The sequence below is a fragment of the Herpailurus yagouaroundi genome, unplaced genomic scaffold (assembly GCF_014898765.1).
Source record: "Herpailurus yagouaroundi ecotype Mexico unplaced genomic scaffold, PumYag 165, whole genome shotgun sequence".
Taxonomy (NCBI): domain Eukaryota; kingdom Metazoa; phylum Chordata; class Mammalia; order Carnivora; family Felidae; genus Herpailurus; species Herpailurus yagouaroundi.
Genome location: NW_024412406.1, coordinates 26,133,684 through 26,152,970, shown reverse-complemented (window position 1 = coordinate 26,152,970; position 19,287 = coordinate 26,133,684). Strand labels below are relative to the sequence as shown.

Genomic DNA, 19,287 nt, shown 5'->3' with positions numbered 1-19,287 from the left:
TTATTTATTTATTTTTTTTTTATTTAAAAAAAATTTTTTTTTTCAACATTTATTTATTTTTGGGACAGAGAGAGACAGAGCATGAACGGGGGAGGGGCAGAGAGAGAGGGAGACACAGAATCGGAAACAGGCTCCAGGCTCCGAGCCATCAGCCCAGAGCCCGACGCGGGGCTCGAACTCACGGACCGCGAGATCGTGACCTGGCTGAAGTTGGACGCTTAACCGACTGCGCCACCCAGGCGCCCCATTATTTATTTATAAAAAATTTCAGTGTTTATTTTTGAGAGAGAGAGAGAGAGCTCGCGCGCGCATGAGTGGGGGAGGGGCAGAGAGAGAGGGAGACACAGAATCCGAAGCAGGCTCCGGGCTCTGAGCTGTGAGCCCAGAGCCCGACGTGGGGCTTGAACCCACAAACCGTGAGATCATGACCTGAGCCCAAGTCGGAAACTCAACTGACTGAGCCACCCAGGCGCCTCCCTAAAATGTAGTTTTTCTTCAAATCAAAGGACGTACTTACACAGTAGAACAACCTTCAAACATTCCAGTGTTTATAAAAAATGGGCACACGATAGTGGTCTTGATCCCCTTTAGTTTCTGGACTATTGTTTCTGTAAATACAGATTCAGCAAATCCATAGGCTGCAAATTTACTTGCACAGTAATCTGAAAAAGGCAAATGACACTAATGTCTATACTGGAATTTTCAAACGGCATTACATCGAGGTTTCTTCGTAACACTAATACCGACAAAGGATGGGACAAGTTCAGAGTTAGTTTGTATGGCCTTGGTCTGTGCCCACTGGAGGAAGCAAGGGGCGAGTGGGAAGGAACACTGTCACTTCAAGTTTGGTTGACAAGGACCAAGGGCCCTCTCGGAGAAGCAGGGCCCCGGGGGTGCCTCCCGCGGGTCACAATGCTAGACTTCACTTCCACTTTCACCTTGACGGGTCGTCAGACCCTCTGCTAGCTGTTACGCAGGGCACAGCATGTGCAACTGGTCCCCGTCCCAAAGAATTTCAACACAATCAGGGTGGGGAGACACACACAAGAATAAATAAAATAATACAGGAGGTAGAGTCCAGGCTGAAGAGATCAACGTGGGTCACAACCCTCAGATCAAGTTTTTTCCTAACTAGGACTCTTTCTTCCGACTCTTCTGGAGAACGTCAACCTCCACCTCTTATGCATCCTGCAAATGCAGGGTGAATGGAAAGTGGCCTTCACGTCCTTGGTGGGCTTTTGGTCTACAATTGCACTCACTCCAGAGGAATGGAATTACTCATCGTGCTAGATGGCCAAGCTAGACCCAGGGAACGTTAAAACAATATAGATTTTGAACTCAAGGCATGGAAACGTTTGGAGAAGAAAAGGCATTTCGGTAGACTTTGACTTTCCTTTTCCTCACACAATCAGAAGGGGCAAACCTGTTGTTCATCCTTGTTCTGGAGGGAAAGCAGCTACCGCAACCAGCAAGACTCGGGTCCCCAGATTGGCCACGGGTTAGCCGGTGGGGGGAGGGGAGGGGAGAGGGGGAGTCCCAAGCAGCTTCCAGGGTCCTCTGAGTCATTTGGTGTAAATGCGGTTCACTGAGCCCCTTGATCTCTGAGATTCAGATGAGCCGATATGGCCCAGGACTCGGGCAGCCTGCATCCTAAATGGCACGCCAAGAGAACACCGTGGGGATTACAAAAAGCTCACATGTTCCTAAGGTGAACAGGGCACCGGACGGTCTTGCATCTTTAGACAGATGTGCCAGGAAAAGGATTCAGAGAAGCTGCAAATAGCCCCGTGTGAGTCCAAAGACCCGTGAGGTAATAACAAAATGCGGTGGATTCCAAGGAGGCTGGAGGAAAGGAGGTCCTGCGTTCAGGGAGGTGTGTGTAGACGGGTAGCATCTGGGGTGGCCAGTGGTTCTGAAAACCCGGTTCGCGGAACCGATTCGAACTGTGTTAAGACCACTGTGCGCCGTCTTGAGCCGCGAGTCTTCAACCAGCGGAAAAGCAGAGAGGTCGATTTTCGGTTTCTTGGGCTGGAGAAAGTTTCTCCAGACCCACAGCCGAAGGGGACCACTCGATGGAAACTTCTGAAGGCCCAGTGCTTCTCCTCACCACCCTGATAACAGTACCAGGGGGATTTGGGGGGGGGGGGGGGGGGACTATGCTAACCACTTGTATAAAAAAATTAGCAGTCAGGTGTCTCTCTCTCTTCCTTTCTCTCTTTTAAATGTTTATTTATTTTGAGAGAGAGAGACAGAGGGGGCACAAGCAGGGGAGGGGCAGAGAGAGAGGGAGAGAGAGAATCTCAAGCAGGCTCCACAGAGCACACAGCCTGAGGCAGGGCTCGATCTCGTGAACTGTGAGATCATGACCTGAGTTGAAATCAAGAGTCGGACGCTTAAGTGACGGAGCCACCCAGGCACTGCTCTTTCTCTTTTTTTCATTCCAGGGGATTGCATGGACCCAACGATCCCAAAGTGCAGAGTTCCAGTTTGTGTAAGCATATCTGATGGGCAGTTTTGAGGCACAATGTTCTCCACCACTTACCTTGTGGAATATATCTCTTGATTTATTCCCCTTTATCATTAGTACCTGAGGTCAATGTTGATTATTCAGAGCTGAGTAAGACAAGTTATAAAAGAGTTTGTGAGTGCAAAATATTACATTTCTCTTACCTGCCAGTTTATTTACTCCAACTAATCCAGCTGAACTTGAAATGCAAACCAAATGGCCATGATCATTAGCTATCATAGCAGGTAGAAAGCATTTATACGTCTAAGAAAGGCAAAGAAGACTGTTAACCTTTTATACTTTTTTTCAGACGTTTCTGTATGATGAAGAAAGTCTTTTAAGTTCATAAAAATACCTGAAGGCATGGGGATATAAAAATTTAAACATCTGGAAAGTAAGCTTCTTAACTTGTTTAACCTTTAAATCAATATTTTTCTGATGGCACTTCTAATAGTATTAAAAATAATTTATTGAGACTTACATTTTGCTCACATTTGACTTTCAAAAACACACTATTCAGACAGTAATTGAAGCTGTACAGGACAGCCTGAACTATGGTAGGAAATAAATAAACTTAAAAAGCTAAATAAAAACATCACTTCGTCTTGAAATTCATCTCTACTTCTTTGAATAATGGTTTCTTATTTGTATGTCATGTCATGAAAGAGAATATGCTAGAAAAAGAGGACCTATGCTGTGTCTCAGTACTACAGAACACCTTCACTTTTGATTTGGGACCTGGAAAGAAAGAAGGTAAAGGAGAGAGAAATGAGCTTTGATAGAAGATATATTCTACAACAAAAAAGTAATTCATTAAACAGGAATAACTGCATACTTACATGAATTTATGTTTCATATTTACTTTCAAATGTGAGTAATACGAATAAATATGAGAAAAGGGATTTCTTATAAAAGTCAAAGAACGTTTGCATGCATCGAATGAATTTCAGAAAGAAACTAACATGTAGGGAGAGGTGGAAAAACAAAATGAGCCAACAGTGCAGCATAATAAAAAGCCCCCTGAGTTCCGACAGTCTGAGGTGAGTCACTTCTTCCCAGGGACGCATCCCTTGGGAGCATGGTCACCATGAGCTCTCTGACCCTCTAGCAAGTAAGTGCCTGCTCCGTGCAGAGGCTCAAAGAATGTATGCAGACTTGCCCAGACAGAGTGTCAAGAGTGAGGCTAATGTGGGGCAGGGACACGCCAGCATTGTGGGGACAACTAAAGGAAGAGGGAGAGAGAAGGAAAAGACCAAGGACAACAGAGAGGAGGAAAAAGAACCCAACATGAGATTATGGCTTTATCTTCATTCTGGCTGAATAATCTAATTTCATTCTAAAGAAGGAGAGGCACATTTGGGACAGGGTAACATAAATCACTTGCAGCAGCTCCTGAAGGAACGTGGCAGCCGCTTAGTTCTGAATGTTTCCATCTTTCTCCTGGAAACGATACAAAATGCCAAAAATACCACCACGCAAGGATGCTTTTGGTGAAACTAGGGGACAGAAACCTACGAAGTCCAAATAACATTTGAAGGCCACCACATGGGAGTTGGGTGGGGAGGTCAGGTGGGAAAGCGTGGAGAGGGCAGCTCAGGAGTCTCCAGCAAATACTCCCTCCCAGCAGAGAGGCTGCCCAGGGCAACAGGAACAGGGAGAGGCAAGCCGGGGCATATGAGTGGGTGCGGAGGCATGGCAAGACAGGCTTCAGCAAAGACCAGGAAAACACAACTTCTGCAAGGAAGACCATCATCTCTGGAGATCAGGAGCTGTGCCCCTTAACGTCCATGGTACCTGTGCTGTGCCCTTTAATGTCACCGAGGCTACAGGAAGAAACTTTCCTTTCCTTGATTGGATACTGAGCCAGGTGACGACACATCTTGGTTTGCCCAGAATAGACCTGATTAATGCCTGCTTATTAATAATGCCCTCTTCCACTTTATTTTATTTTTTGTTATTTCTAGATTTTTTACCTCCTCCACTTTCAAAAGAGTTCCAACTTAGGCAAATGATAAGGTCAGCCTGGTCATGTATGTGGTGTCATTTCTGTGTAGCCTCGAGCAAATCTTTTAACTCCTCTGATCCCTTATTCCATCGAGCTGTATCAAGGATTATGCAGGAGGTGCCTAGGATAGCACCCGAGATAGGCTGGCGATCGATAAATGAGAGTAAAGACATGGGCAAAGTTGTGTCTTTGCAAGATTCCTGAGCAGGGGCTCAGGCAAGTGCAGGCTAAGTTGGATCAGGAGTCTAAAACTGAGAAGCCTGTGCTTTATTTACAGGTGAATACAATTCTAAGAGAATAAGAGGAAGTACGTCTAAATTCTGAGTAACTGTATATTTGTTATGAGACGAAAAAATAATTACCCATAAATGTGCTTTGAAATTCACATCTAAAGACTTTTCAATCAGGTCATCTGGGCAGTTGAGGAAATCGCTGCCTGTCACAACTCCGGCATTGTTGATCAGGATGGAGACATCGCCAACTTCTTTTTTAACCTGAATTGAGTAACAAGAGCCACACCACCCACAGAGTAATTCCTTACGTGATCGAAGTTTAATTTTCCCATAGGTTTTAGACGCTTCTTATCTTTGTTAACACAGACGGGGTTTACGTCTGTGTTTCATTTCCCTTGCTGAGTTTGCAGAGCGTCAGAGATCCAAGTCTGATGGTTTTCTTCTCGTTTCTTGCCCCCCCCCCGTGCCCCCCTTCTTAGGACGGTTCCAACACTGCAGGGCCGTCGGCCTTAACAGAGCGGTTGGAGAGCTATCCTCATACTTAGCGATCAGTCGCTTTGTGGCAGGCTCTGTGTATGTAGCAGGTGATTTCAATCACTGCGACAGGACCTAAGGCATTATAGGCGTGACGTATAAGTTAAGACCCAGCCCACACTGAGAGGGGGGTGGAGCAGGAGGGTGTGGAGAAAGCGCAAAATTCCTAAACACGTTTTACACTGGAGGCACAGCACAGAACCCGTCTGTCCTGCTTGGGCTAGTGGGCTGGTTTTCTTCTCCCTGACACAAGCTTCCGGGTACTAAGATGTGTCAAGAGAGGATCTGAGTGGGCTCCCTTTGCCGGCCGGAGTAGGCACTCAGTAACTTTTATTTCAGGAATAAAATGTCTGGGTGTGACCCTGGGGCCTTCCGCTTACGGGGAATCTTTAGCTTGTCATCTTGGCTCTACTGGCAGAAGGGAGCACGGGATTTTCCAGGATTGGCCACGGGAGAGGGTGGTGCCCCTCTGCTCCCTTCTGTGTTCTGAATTTCATCACTGTGATCTGTATCACACAGCAGGGCCTCTGTCCCCAGGTCAGCGGCAGCCACCGGCTGAGCTCAACAGGAAGCTCACGCAGTACTCTCACATCTCTAGCTCTGTGTGTGTGTGTGTGTGTGTGTGTGTGTGTGCGTGTGTGCACCTGCGTATACGGTAGCAGTCAGCACAGAGGGGGGCATATTACTGACACCACCTGAGGCTGTCTGTCATCTGAGGTTGTGGGTCCTAGCAACGAGGCTGATGTGTTGGGTATTTATTTGTTACCCAACTAGATGGGTGGCCTAGGGGAAAACCTTAGGACGAAATACAGACTAAGAAAAGCTCACACTTCATGGTAGTGTTTTCATATAAAAGCATCCAAAACAATCTAAATTAGAGTTTTATTTGGAGAGTAGCTAAAATACGTCGCCAAATTCAAGCTCAACGGCTGTCAAGGCTAGCCACAACCAGCCCTACCTGAGGCAGAATCAGGTACGGCCTTCCGGTCACGGAATAATGAGCAAACCACAGGAACGGAAGGCACAGCGCGAGGAATGTCACCAATGGTACTGTGGTAGTGTTGCACGGTGACACCACACCTGTGGTGAGTGGGCCGTGACACATAACAGTGTTACCACGTCACCATGTTGGACACCTGAAGCCAGTGTGCCATTGTGTGTCAACTACACTCAACTGGAAAAAAAAAAAAAAGAAAGAAAGAAAAGCTGGTCCGGGCTGTGGACCGGAAGACAGTACTAGCATTAGAGGCTGACACGTTAGCTCAGAGTCAGGGGTGGCAAGGCTAGAAGTGACATCCAAGGGAAATAAACAGGGACATGTATGTCCACTGTGGCCTCTCACATAGATCAAGCGTGTTCTCAAACACTTGACCAAATAAACATCAGACTCTAATTTCAAAATGGCCTCCAGGGGCGCCTGGGTGGCTGCGTCTGTTGAGCCTCTGACTTCGGCTCAGGTCACGATCTCACAGTTCGTGGGTTCGAGCCCCATGTCGGGCTCTGTGCTGACAGCTCAGAGCCTGGAGCCTGCCTCGGATTCTGTGTCTCCCTCTCTCTCTGCACCCCCCTTCCCCACCGGTGACTTATGCTCTGTCTCTCTCTGTCTCTCAAAAATAAATAAATTAAATAAAAATTAAATAAATTAATTCATTACATTAAACATTTTTTTAAATGGCATTTAGGCTTGTATCTTTGCAGTATATGAAAATTATATCTCTATGAATCATGCTTTAAATGTACGGGGCTAAGCATCCGTGATAAGATTTTTCATGTGAATAACCTTCCTTCCTATTGATTTATCTATTTAGCATATAGGTTGATCTTCATCTATTTTTTTTTTTTCTGTTAAAGGACTCTCTTGTTCCAAAGTCTGCTTTTTCCCTTTAAATTAAACTTGGAAAGACATCATGAGTATTCAGCCCCTGCCACACTAGAGCCAAAGGGACCAGGTTTAACTGTATGTGACTTACATATTTATTACTGACCAATGACAGCCTAATAAAATGCTCACCCATGGGATGAGAGTAAGCTTGTCAGTATCGTGTACAAGAGACAGAGGGTAGCATCTAAGGTAAAGGCCACCGACTCTAGTTTTTAACTAGTTTCCTTCTTCTGCAATCACTACGCTCCTCACTGTAAGAATATGGCCACAGACCCCGCCTGATAGGTCTAGTGACATTCCCACACAAGCTGTGCCCGCCTGTCAGTTAAGCACTGAACTTTGGCTCAGGTCACGATCTCACAGTTTGTGGGATCGTGGGTTCGTACCCCGTGTAGGGCTCTGTGCTGACAGCGTGGGGCCTGGCGCCTGCTTCGGATCCTGTCTCTCTCGCTCTCTCAAAAATAAGTAAACATGAGGAGTGCTGAGAGGAGTTGTTTGCAGTTGGCACGAGTGAGCATGCCAGGCCATCGGTGCTTTAAGTGCACAGGGATGAAGCTGTGAGCTCAGCAATAGCAGAGACATACTTGTGCTTCGAGGGAGGCGCGCACTTGTCAGGTTTGGGTCCCCGGACTGTACCGGGCTGCCTGTGACGGAGGCTGCACTTACCGATGCGGAAAACTGAAACAAAACTTCAAAGCACACCCACCAGCCGGTGGCCTGCCAACCTTCCCAGGAGACAGTGAGGTGGGAAGCAGCAAAGGGGATTCGACTCAGGGCCTAGAAATTGTGCCAGAAATTCCAACGTGGCGGGTTCCTTCCTTCTCACTAAACTGGGGAATTCTGGGTGTTGCCACAAGGGCGGCCCAGGACAGTGATGTGTGGAGTACTCATGAGGACGCGAGGGGAGAGAAATCCTCATGAGGGAGAAGAGGCAGCCATCGTGCGACTATGTGCCTCCATGCACTAAGGAAACCCTTACCGTTGCATGCTGGAGTGGTGACGTCCTGCCAGCCTTCTTTACACGGGCAGTGGTATCATCGCCAAAGGAGCAACTGTGGTTAAGGGTCTTTGGGATGAATACGATATTCTGTTTTTCTCATGACTATTTAGGCGAAATATACCTTCATGTGAAAGGCACTGTGGTGTGGTGGAAATAGCTGGGTTTAAACTCAGACAGGAAATGGGGTCGAGTCCTGGCTTAGTCACGGGCTAGCTCCGAGACCCTGAGCAGACTGTTCAAGATCTCTGTGCCCCCTTTTCCCTCCAAGAAACGGGCTGCCCCCTGCCTCTTCTACTGTAACAGGAGAAAGCACAGTCCATATTGCCTGGTATGTAGTGGGAGTATTCTGGAGTCAACAGACTCAAGGCCAAGCTCGGTCTTTGCCACTTGTTAGCTGTTTCTTGGGTGAGCTACTTACCTCCCTCAGCCTCGGTTTCCTTATTTGTGAAATGAAGATAATATTGGACCTCACTTTATCAGATTATGATACAATATAGATGGGCTGCTTAGTATGGTATATTGTATACAGTGACCTCTCAAAAATCCTCATTCCCACTCCCTGATACTTTTTAAATTAAAGGGATGCTGGAGACAGGCAAATCTGCACTGAGCAAGGGGTTGAGACAAAGAGGAGGATGCACGTGAGCGAACCTATAGAGAGAGCTCACCGCCCACAGGAGATGGCGAGACGCAACACCTACCTGCTCGGCCACTCTGTAGATTTCTTCCTTTTGGCTGCAGTCGCAAGTGTAGGCATAGACTCTTGTGGCTCCGGCTTCCCGAGCCATCCTGCATGTTTCCTCGTTCCCCTCCTTGTTGATATCCCAGAGAACCAGCACCGATCCGAGGTGGGCAAATCTGAGGGCCAAGAGCCTTCCCAGTCCTCTCCCAGCACCGGTGATGAGCACGATTTCACCAGCAACGTTCTTCCGTGGTCTGGGGATGAAGGTGAAAATCAGGGTCTCCAGAAGAGCAATCACTGATTTTCCTAAGAAGGTGATCAATTCCTTGGCGAACTTCAGGTTGGAAGCCATGCTGTGGCTGAGACCTACAGAGAAAGAGAGACCCACATAAAGACCTCGGTGACCATTCCCTCTGAGTGTGCCGTCTACGTGGAGCGCAAGCTTTCTGAGATAGTGGAAGAAACTGGCTGTGTAATTTAAGCTTCTCTCTTGGTAGCAGATTCTGAACTTAGAAAGCGCAGGGGGCCCACAGAGACTGCATCTTGGCCAACTTTCATTCGCAGCACCAAGCTGGGCACACATCTGAGTGCTGTACAGGACAGAAATGTTCACTCCCCAGGCACTGTAACCGTGTCAACATTTGACCCGAAGAAGAAGAAAATTATTTCTCGTAGTTAACCTTTCTTAATAGTAATCACAAAAGCCCTGTTGGTTGCATTATGTGCTTGACTGCAATGCTGGCCCACAGTATGTGCTTTGGGGACGTCATCATGTTACTCAGGTTCAGAGTGCTGCTCCCCAAGAAGTCACCTGATAGGTTTGTTGAATGAATAAAAGGCCTGCCCTGTCACTCGTACAGGGCCATAGCTTACATCCTGTTATCAGTTACTCACACGTTAGTGAGAGTGAGTTTACAAGATGCTTTACGAAAGACTCGCTGGGAAAGAAGGGTAGGTCTTATTTCCTGCAGTGTGAGAAGACATGTTTAGCAGGGGGGCTACTGTGCTGGGGGTGGGAAGCTTCCCTGAATGGGGTGCCCGATTGAGAGGCACAGAAGAGGTGAGGAGGTGTCCTTCATTAAAGAACAGCAGGTGGTCACTTGTTTTGCAGTTTGGCGGAGGACAGACTAGTCACGGCTCATGACGATGGGTGGAGAGGTTCATCGACAGCAGGGCTTGGGGCCTGGTGGGACCCTTAGGAAATTGTTGGGAGCTCAATTGCTGTTTCTTGTCTCATTCTACGGATGGAGCTGGAGATCACAACGAATGGGGATGTGGTTCACCCAAGGCCTTGGCTGCCGTTTAGCGCAGGGCCTGCTGAGTTCATTTATTACATCCGCCGAGCACCGATGCCGGGCAGGTCTGATGCTGGGCACTGGGGCTGAGGGGGTGGGTAGCCTCCCATGATCTCTGCCCTCACGAGCAAAGGGTCTGGTTGAAGAAACAGACATTGAGCAAAATAAATAAAGAATGACAGGGTGCTATGGAGAGTAGACAGGAGATCTGATTTAGACCGGGTGCTGGGGAAGAAGCAACAGGAGGGATTTGCTGGAAGGTGGCATTGGAGCAAGTAGTCAACTGATGAATGGCCAGCGGTAGAGAGAGCTGGGAGCAGCTTGACTGACAGAGGGGAGAAAGAGCCTGAGGCTCGAGGAAGGTTTGGCCTGTGTGTCCAACACGGCCCAAAGAACTAGAGCGCTGGCGGTAGGGGGCATGGATATTGCGGGGTGCTGGTTTCACCAGGCTTTGGATGAAATGGCCCTCAAAGTCTCCGCCGTCTTTGTTCACATTTATTTTCACACAGTCGCCTTTGGATGACTGACTGGGCTTCTCAGGCCCTGCGCGGTTTGGAAGGAACGTGCTTTGAAGGGCAGACAGCGGTTTGCATGCTCTTATTTTAAGCTCACTCACGGGACGTGTGGCTTGAGAGCTACAACAATGAGGGTCATACTTCCCCCAGTAATAGGGCACCCCGGACACCCTCCGCCGGCTGCAGCCTGGTCACTGCTAACACTTCTTCCGGGGAAAACCCACACCAGCTTATCAATGCTCCCTCCGGGAGTACCACTGTGTAAATCCACGCCCAAAGGCCAGAGGTCCACGCCTCTCCTCGCTGGACTCCAGCACCATCTGGGTGCTTAGAAGTCTCACCACTGACCTGGGGGGAGGTTCTTAATGCCACAGGCTCTGGACTCCAGCACTCTACCATCTCCACATGGGCACGACCTAAGACCCGGGGCAAGGTCTTACCACTTATTGCTGTCTTGGCAGATGCTTACTAGGTTCTTAAGAGCCTGGCATCCTGAGGTCTGCTCATCTGGGGTTTAGGGTGTCTGCTGGGGATCTGCACAGGTGGTGAGGTGTAGAGATTAAAGTGTGCACTGGGGGGCGCCCGGGGGGGGGCTCAGTCGGTTGTGAGCCTCCGTCTTCGGCTCAGGTCACGATCTCACCAGTTCGTGAGTTCGAGCCCCACGTCGGGCTCTGTACTGACAGCTCAGCGTCTGGAGCCTGTTTCAAATTCTATGTCTTCCTCTCTCTCTGCCCCTCCGCTGCTCGCACTCTGTCTCTCGCAAAAGTAAATAAACATTAAAAAAACATGACAGTGTGCGTTGGAATTCTGGATGTGCCACTGACTTCTCGGCAACCTTGGTAAAAATGATGTTATCTCTTGTGCCTCAGTTTCCTCTTCTAAATAAGGGGATTCCACAGCAGGCACCAATGGGGGCAGCTGTGGAAGTCAAATGACTTAATACAGGTAAAGTAATGGGGTGTGTAATATGGCCACGATGATCTCTTATGAAATTTCTGAGCCAACTGGAAAGAGAAAAAGGTCCTCCTTGCTCTGCACACAGCTCCCTCCAGGGTGCATGGGGTGGGGGTGGGGCAAGAGGCATTGGGCTGGATTTCAGCGCCTGCCGGCAGGTTACTCATCATCTCCGGCTCTACTCCTAATGCTCATCATGTGGGGGCCTTGTTAGAACAAAGCCAGGCACAAAACAGCAGCAAAATGCCTGTGCGTGAGCTAGAGCTCCGACTGACGTTCCTGCTGGCATGTGAGTTATAATCCCTGGTCGTAACAACAAAGGATGCTTATAGGAAGTATCCTTACCAACAAAAGTAAATGCGGGGTTCGGTTTCAGTGTCAAGACTGTGCCTTATGTAGTTACAGAGCATATTGAATGTAATCAAGTTATAGACACCTCTTTGGTGTCTCCATCCCATGGCCTCTCACTACTTGGTTCAAAAGCGGAACTAACTGGGGGAGCCTTTAGAGCCGGCGACCCTTGATCTCAGAGTCGTAGGTTCAAGCCCCACGTTGGGTATATACAGCTTATTTTATTTCATATACTGTTTTAAATTTCTTAAAAAGTTTATTTATTTTTGAGAGAGAGAGAGAGAGCAAGGGAGGGACAGAGAGAGACAGGGAGACACAGAATCCGAAGCAGGCTCCGGGCTCTGAGCGGTCAGCACAGAGCCTGACACGGGGCTCAAACTCACGAACCCGTGAGATCGTGACCTGAGCTGAAGTCGGACGGACGCCCAACCGACTGGGCCACCCAGGCGCCCCAGAGCTTATTTTCAAAAAGAAAACAAACAAACAAACAAACAAACACAGTAAGCTTAACTATTTAGGGGCAATGTGAGGAGGTGCCTTTCCCTTCCCAGCCCAGGAGGCGGCAAAGTGCTCCGGTAAGAGGTATGGGATGAGTAGGGGGGCGGCGGGGAGGGAGAGGCAGACGCACTGAGCAGCAGAGAGCTGGGGACCAAGGCAGCGTGGACGGAAGAGGATACCAGGGACGGATCCCGCCCTCTGCTCCGGGACCGGGCGGGGACGCTAGCAGCCCTTCCTTCTGGGTCTCGCGAGTCTGAATCTCGGGGACAAAGCGGCGCTCCCTCCGGCTCACCTGCCCGCGCGCCCTTCCCCCACCCGACCACCCTCCCCGCCCCCCGCCCCCCCCCACCAGCCACGGTGTCACAGGGTTCCCGCCCGCGGGTGCGGGCGCTGGCGCGGCGCGGAGCCCCGTCCCCGTGGAGGTCTTGCCCGGCCCTGGCCCCGGATCAGGACTCGGGTAACTCACCCGGGACACGCTGCCCTCGCTGTCCGCGGAGAAGCAGTCCCTGCTACGCGCACCGCCTCACCGGCTCGTGGCGGGCGAGGCTCAGGGGTTTATTCCCGCAGCTGGCCCGAGGCCAAGGGTAGGTCAGCCGCGCCCGCGCAGTGGGTGGAGCCGCCCGGGGCTCCCGCAGGCCACGTAGGCCCGCGCTCCTTCTTTCCTGCCTTTCTTTTCCCCCTGGCGGCCAGATGTACAGGCCGGACATTTATTTGGTCGCCGTGGCCGGACGCGCGCGCCGGGATTTCGAAGAGTCATCCCTGGGTGTCGAAAAATTCCGATATCCAGGCTGCCTCCTGGATTATGAAGTCAGAATTTCTGGGTTGGAAAGGGCCCAGGTATCAGCACGGAAAAAGTTCCCCAAGTGTTTCCAAAGAGCAGTCCCGAGGGTGGGAACCGTCGTGTTAGAGAACAAAAAGGAGGCAAGCAGGGTGCAGAGTCCTTGGATGGGGGGGGGGGGGGGGGGGCCCCCGACGCGCTTTGCCCGAAGGGAGCCAGGTCAGGTCTCTGCGCCTCGCAGGACGGGGCACAGATGCGGAGTTCTCCAGCAGAATCTGACTCCTGCAGTCGAGGTCAACAGCTTCTCTGGACCTGTGGCTGTAAGGAAGGTGGGCGTGGGAGAGACGCTTGGAAGGAGTGGGGTGCTGGGCAGGAGGCCAAGAAGTAGGCGGGGGCGAAGTTTGTTCTAAGGAGATGAGGTTGATGGCTTCTCGGCCTTTTGGCTAAGATCAAGTGTAAGGAGATGAGGTTGAGAAAAAGTCAACAACGGACTCTGGCCCAACCATTGTTTATTGAACACCTGTGTGTACAAAGATCTAGAAGATAGAGCAATGCTGCAACCGTGGAGAAAAAAAGATGTTCAGTTAACATTAGATAATCCTCTAATACCGCACACATCACTGCTGAAAGGCTTTATTATATAGGGTGCAGTTTGCTGGGTGGCCTAAGAAGCTGAAATATCAGTGAGTTATGGGATGTTGAAGGAAAACCGGGGAGTGAGGGTAAGACCGCATTTGGAATTCACCCAGGGTGGAGTGGGACACACGTCAGTGGTGAAGGCTCAAAGGAGAGCAGGTTAGCCAGTTGGGTGTGGAAAGAACCACACAGTTTTCCCTACGAAGGAACCCTAGGTTGTATGAGCCTGGAAAAGCAGGTGCAGGGAAGAGCCTTGAATGTCATTTCAGCACGCAGGAGGTTACTTACTTGTGTTCTGTAGGCTGCGGTGAGCTGGGGAAAGCATTTGCTTAGCTGTGCTGTCTGAAGGTGAATGGGGCAGGCGGGGGGGTGCCCTGGTTTTAGCTCTGTAATCATCACATGAGGGTATGTGCCGTGCAAGACTCTGTACGGCTCCGGAGAACGGCAGAACTTTTCGGAGCGATGGGGAGACTCATTCCTGAACCGCACATGTATGGATGATAGTGTCGAAAGTTCAGAAATAACAGGCATAAAACCAGCGAATCACCGAACCAGCAATTAGCCAAAGTTTATTGCGCACATACCAGAAAGTTTGCACGCTGGAAACACACACAGACCAAAACGTGGAATGAGTCTCATACGAAAGCAGCTTGTACAGTGAGAACGCAGTGACTTTATTCTTCACTGCGATTGGTTGTAATGTCAGAATCTTCTTAAATGATAGGAAACTGGGTCAGTGGTTGCCACATACCAACCTTGGGAAACAGTTCGAGTTTTGTCAGAGGTATAGGCGAGAAAGAAGCCAGGTCAAGGGAGTCTTACAAAATAAGCTGAAATTCGGTTTTGCTTTCATAACGACACTGGTTTTGTCTGCTCGGGGAATTTTGAAGGCTGGTCTCTGATGGTTTTTTTATTCTAATGATAGACATATACTCCTTGTGCCTGGCGTGTGGACAGTAGGGGCCAGCCTGGATGAGGAGAGGTTCCAGGCTTCGGAGACAGAATGGGCCAACATGTGGAGGTGAGTGACACCAGGGAGTGGCAGTGGACTCTGGCCCAGACGAATTGGTCATGGCCTTCAGATCACATCTCCTGCCTGTAAGAAATCAGATGGGCAGCCAGTGGAAAACACCAGCCTACGTACTCTCCGTGTTTTCTCTGGACAAAATTCTGGGCTGTCACTTTACTTTCTGGTGAGAAGTTCAGAGTAGACCTCGGGAAAGAAATCGCGAGCATTATTAGAAATCTCATTAAAACAAATATGAATGGAAAGCACTGGGCAGTCTCACTGATGGTATCTTCATTAAAGGAAGTGGAGACCTTCGTGTTTGGAGAAGACCCCAATCCAATTTTACTTGATGTGGGGGAAACTCAGTGCGTTGACTATAAGCCTGAGAGGTGAGAAAGTATTTTTAAAAGGTTCTTTGTAGCAAAGGCTAGGAGAAGCCCATTTAACGCTGAAAGATGCTAATGAATATATGAAAACATGCTCTAACTTCATCCTTAGCAAAATGAATATTAGAATGTTTCTTGCCTTCCAAAATAACAAATATTAGGGGCACCTGGGGGCTCAGTTGGTCAAACGTCTGACGCTCGATTTCAGCTCAGGTCACGATCTCACAGTTCGTGGGTTCCAGCCCTGCATTGGACTCCTTGCTGACGGCGTGGAGCCTGCTTGGGATTCTGTCTCTCCCTCTCTCTGCCCCTTCCCTTCTTTGCCTCTCTTTCTCTCTCTCAAAATAAATAAATAAACTGAAAAAAAAACCCCAAACCCCCCAAAATAACAAATATTAGAAAAAAGAGCAAGCCTTCATTAAGGGGTGATGTGATTTATACATTGCTGGAGAACCAGTATGTCTCAAGAGCTGGAAAGGTAAATACCTTCTCACCCAATTCTACCAATGGGACTTTATCTTTACAAAATAATCAGGTATCATTTGTTAACTCCAGGAAGGGAGTCACGGGTTGGAAAGGAGACTTTTGACTGTACTGTATTACTCTTCTGGAAATGTGTCATTAAAAAAGCAAATTGACCATTAGTTTCTGGCAAATATGCGCAAATGGAGTACTCACAGCCATTTTTGAAAAAATAAAATCATGTTTTTTTAAGGGCATAGGAAAGTACACAATGTTAGCTTTCAAAGCATAGTATCATTTTTAAATAGTGAATTTTTTCCTTTGTGTCTTTTTTGTATTTACCGAATTTTCCATTATGTACATATTTGTATTTCCCAATACAAATGTTGTTTAGAGCCTACATACACAGACATTTCCATTCAAGATGGCAGACTGAGAGATGCACTTATATCGTATTTTCTTCCAAGATTCCATTGAAATGAAAAGGAAGATATAAAAATGTGAATAAAAACATAATAGTGCTTAAAGAAAGAAAGGGACTACCAGTGAGGACTCACTAGAACTTAGTAAGCAGGTGGATTCCATTTCCAGAAACCACAGCAAAAGACACCTTAACCTAAAACACACCTGGGGAAGGCATTGCAGAAAGGGGCCCTTCTTCTCAATGGAATTCCTGAGTAACTCCCATTCAGTAAACGAACCCAGACAGTGGAAATAGAACATGGGGCATCCAGATGGAATTAGAGTCTTGATGTAAAATCAAAACGACGACAGTCTTGGAATCAACTATAGGACAATCAATTTGTAATTTGGGGCTAGGCAAGGAAATCCCATCAGTCGTTCCTTTGACTCCATAAAAAATGTAAACTTCTGCACAGCAAAGAAATATCACGAACAAAGTAAAATGACACACAATAGAGTAGGAGAAAGTATTTTCACATAAAGAATTGATAATTAGCCATACTCGATAGCATTTCTTGAAGCCAATTGGAGTTAAGGCAGTCGGAAAAATGGATGGAGGAATGCAGAGGCAGTATATACGATGGAATATTATTCAGCCAGAAAAAAGAATGAAATCTTGCCATTTGCAGTGACACGGTTGGATGTACAGAGTATGGTGTTAAGTGAAATAAGGCTGTCAGAGAAAGACAAATACCGTATGATTTCACTCAAAAGCGGAATTTAAGAAACAAAACAAGTGAGCAAAGGGGTTAAAGAGAGAGGGAGAGACGAACCAAGAAACAGACTCTTAACTATAGAGCAAACTGAGGGCTACCAGAGGGGAGGCGGGTGGGGGCATGGGTTAAGTACGGATTGGAATGAAGGAGGGCATTGGTCGTGATGAGCAGTGGGTGATGTATGGAATTGTTGGATCACTACATCGTACACCTGAAACTAATAGAACACTGTGTGTCTAACTAGAATTAAGTTACAAACTTAAAAAGAAATGCGCAGGCAATTCATAGGCAAATAAATACAAATGACTGAAAACCTCTGAAAACGTGCTAAATTTTCCTGATATTCAGGAAAATGCAAATTGAATAGGAATAGTGTTTTTTATTCAGTCATCGATCCTGTGATATTAAAAAGTTAGCTAAAACTCCAGGAATGGTGAGCATGTGAGAACACGGACGTTCTCATGGGCCGGCACACCCTTTATGGAAGGCAACTGGGCAGTGAGTGTTGTGCCTTGTAATGCTTCTCTTTCAAGTCTAAGAATCACCGAAGCTGATTTGCAATAGCAAAAAATTAGAAACTATTTCAATGCCCATCTATTCCCTGATTCATGGTATAGTCGCCTAACAGAATTCTAGGAAGTGGACAAAAGCAATGAAGTTAGGACTATCTTTACCATGAGGAAAAGATCTCCAGGGTGTGTTAAGTGAACAAAAAGTACAGAATTACTCCATTGAAGTTACATGGTGTACATTGTATACAACCGAAGTATATTGTGAGCGTGTGACTCTGTGTGTGTGTGTGTGTGTGTGTGTGTGTGTGTGTGTGTGTGTATAAGTACAGACAGAACCATTCCCAGTGGTTACCACAGAGGGGAACAGAATTGAGTGAGAGGCATGTAGGGAGGCTTCTCATGTTATGATAGATGTTTCCGTATTATTAGACTTTTTATAAATGCCATGCATTATTTTATAATATTAAAAACCAAAATAATGATTAACATGTACATACTTTCAGGAAGCCTGGGTAGCTCAGTCGGCTGAGCCTCTGAGTCTTGATTTCAGCTCAAGTCATGATCCCAGGGTCATGGGATTGAGCCCCACGTTGGGGTCTGCAGTGAGTGTGGAGCCTGTTTAAGATCTTTCTCTCTCTCCCTCTGCCCCTCTCCCCCACCTGCGTGCTCTCTCTCTCTCAAAAACAAAAGTACATATTTTCTGCTTAAAAAGGACTCATTTTAAGAACACATGGTCCTTGGGGATTTCTTTGCAAAATAGTGGAAGAAATCTAGTCACCTGATGACACATTCAGAATATAGTAGTTTTACCAGAATGTATTATTTGGGGAATGCTGTCTTGATTTTGGTGGAAGGAGATTATAGCATTTTCAGAACAGCACAGACCTAGCTTAAAGGTAGATTTGGTTTGTCCCATGACAAGACGGGAGCAGTGCAAGCTGGACCCGAAGCAGGAAACAGGTACATGCGACTCACGTGAAAGAGTAGAGGAACACCACCCAGGAATAAGGCATCCCCCCCCCCAAAAAAAAACAAAAACAAAAAACAGGAAGAATAATTAATCCAAGCGTTGAAAGAGGCGGGGAGGGGGGTATGGCATTTGTACTACCACTTTCTTGGGGAAGTAACCATATTTCAAGGAAACTGAGAAGTTTCAGAAAGGTCCGGCCCTGGAGAGACACGATTGGATATCGCTGTGAATGACATTTCTCTGGAGGGTCCGGCTCAGAGCCAAAGCCTCCCCAATCTTCCCCTCCTGGAAAAACACAAAGAGAAGCAGTCTTATATGTTTATTTTTGTTCCCCTATTTATTCCAAGGTCATTATCACCTCTGAAGAGCTTTCAAAAGAACTATCACTGAGCGATCATGAATTTATGGTAATGAGTTTATGCAGATTTCACCTGGTTTGTTGTGCCTCGGTTGCTTAAACATGGTGGAAGGCGACTCAAACACAGCCGATGTCTCATGGCACACATAAATTTTCTCCTTGTTTTATCTTGCCTTTCTCTTCTTGAATTTCTTTTTCCCTTTTTTTTTATTAATTTTTTTTAATGTTTATTTATTTTTGAGACAGAGACAGAGCGTGAGCATCTTGAATTTCTTTTTCCCTTTTTTTATTAAAAAACTTTTTTTAATGTTTATGTATTTTTGAGACAGAGACAAAGCGTGAGCAGGGGAGGGGCAGAGAGAGAGGGAGACACAGAATCCGAAGCAGGCTCCGGGCTCCAGGCTGTCAGCACAGAGCCCGACGCGGGGCTCGAACCCACGAACTGTGAGATCATGACCTGAGCTGAAGTCGGATGCTTAACCGACAGAGCCACCCAGGCGCCCCTCTTTTTTTCCCTTTTGATTCTACTTTTGATCCGTGTGA

At 47.6% G+C, this 19,287-nt stretch overlaps 2 protein-coding genes across 2 annotated transcripts in view; one reads left to right on the top strand and one right to left on the bottom strand.

Moving 5' to 3' along the window:
- SDR16C5 (short chain dehydrogenase/reductase family 16C member 5) overlaps window positions 1–13,033 on the bottom strand; it is an 18,169-nt gene extending 5,136 nt beyond the window's left edge. The window contains exons 1-5 of the mRNA XM_040487753.1: window positions 12,922–13,033; window positions 8,862–9,208; window positions 4,874–5,005; window positions 2,671–2,770; window positions 518–662 (exon numbers count right to left, since the gene is read on the bottom strand). Of these exons, the coding sequence (XP_040343687.1) occupies window positions 518–662; window positions 2,671–2,770; window positions 4,874–5,005; window positions 8,862–9,194 (710 nt within the window). The 5' untranslated portion in view covers window positions 9,195–9,208; window positions 12,922–13,033. The remainder of the gene's footprint in view (window positions 1–517; window positions 663–2,670; window positions 2,771–4,873; window positions 5,006–8,861; window positions 9,209–12,921) is intronic.
- On the top strand, window positions 10,109–18,975 carry LOC121038304 (uncharacterized). The gene is made up of 4 exons (XM_040487843.1): window positions 10,109–10,231; window positions 12,682–13,292; window positions 14,795–14,890; window positions 18,734–18,975. Exons 1-4 carry the CDS (start codon window positions 10,109–10,111, stop codon window positions 18,774–18,776), a joined length of 873 nt encoding a protein of 290 aa, XP_040343777.1. The 3' UTR covers window positions 18,777–18,975.
- The last annotated feature ends 312 nt before the right edge of the window (window positions 18,976–19,287 follow it).

What these genes read in the sequence shown, in the direction of transcription:
- LOC121038304 (XM_040487843.1), top strand. Translation starts at nt 10,109, where the DNA reads ATGGGGATGTGGTTCACCCAAGGCCTTGGCTGCCGTTTAGCGCAGGGC. An exon ending in TGGGCACTGGGGCTGAGGGG is followed by an intron (nt 10,232 to 12,681) that starts GTGGGTAGCCTC and finishes CGGGGACGCTAG; the next exon opens with CAGCCCTTCCTTCTGGGTCT. An exon ending in CTGGGTTGGAAAGGGCCCAG is followed by an intron (nt 13,293 to 14,794) that starts GTATCAGCACGG and finishes TTCTAATGATAG; the next exon opens with ACATATACTCCTTGTGCCTG.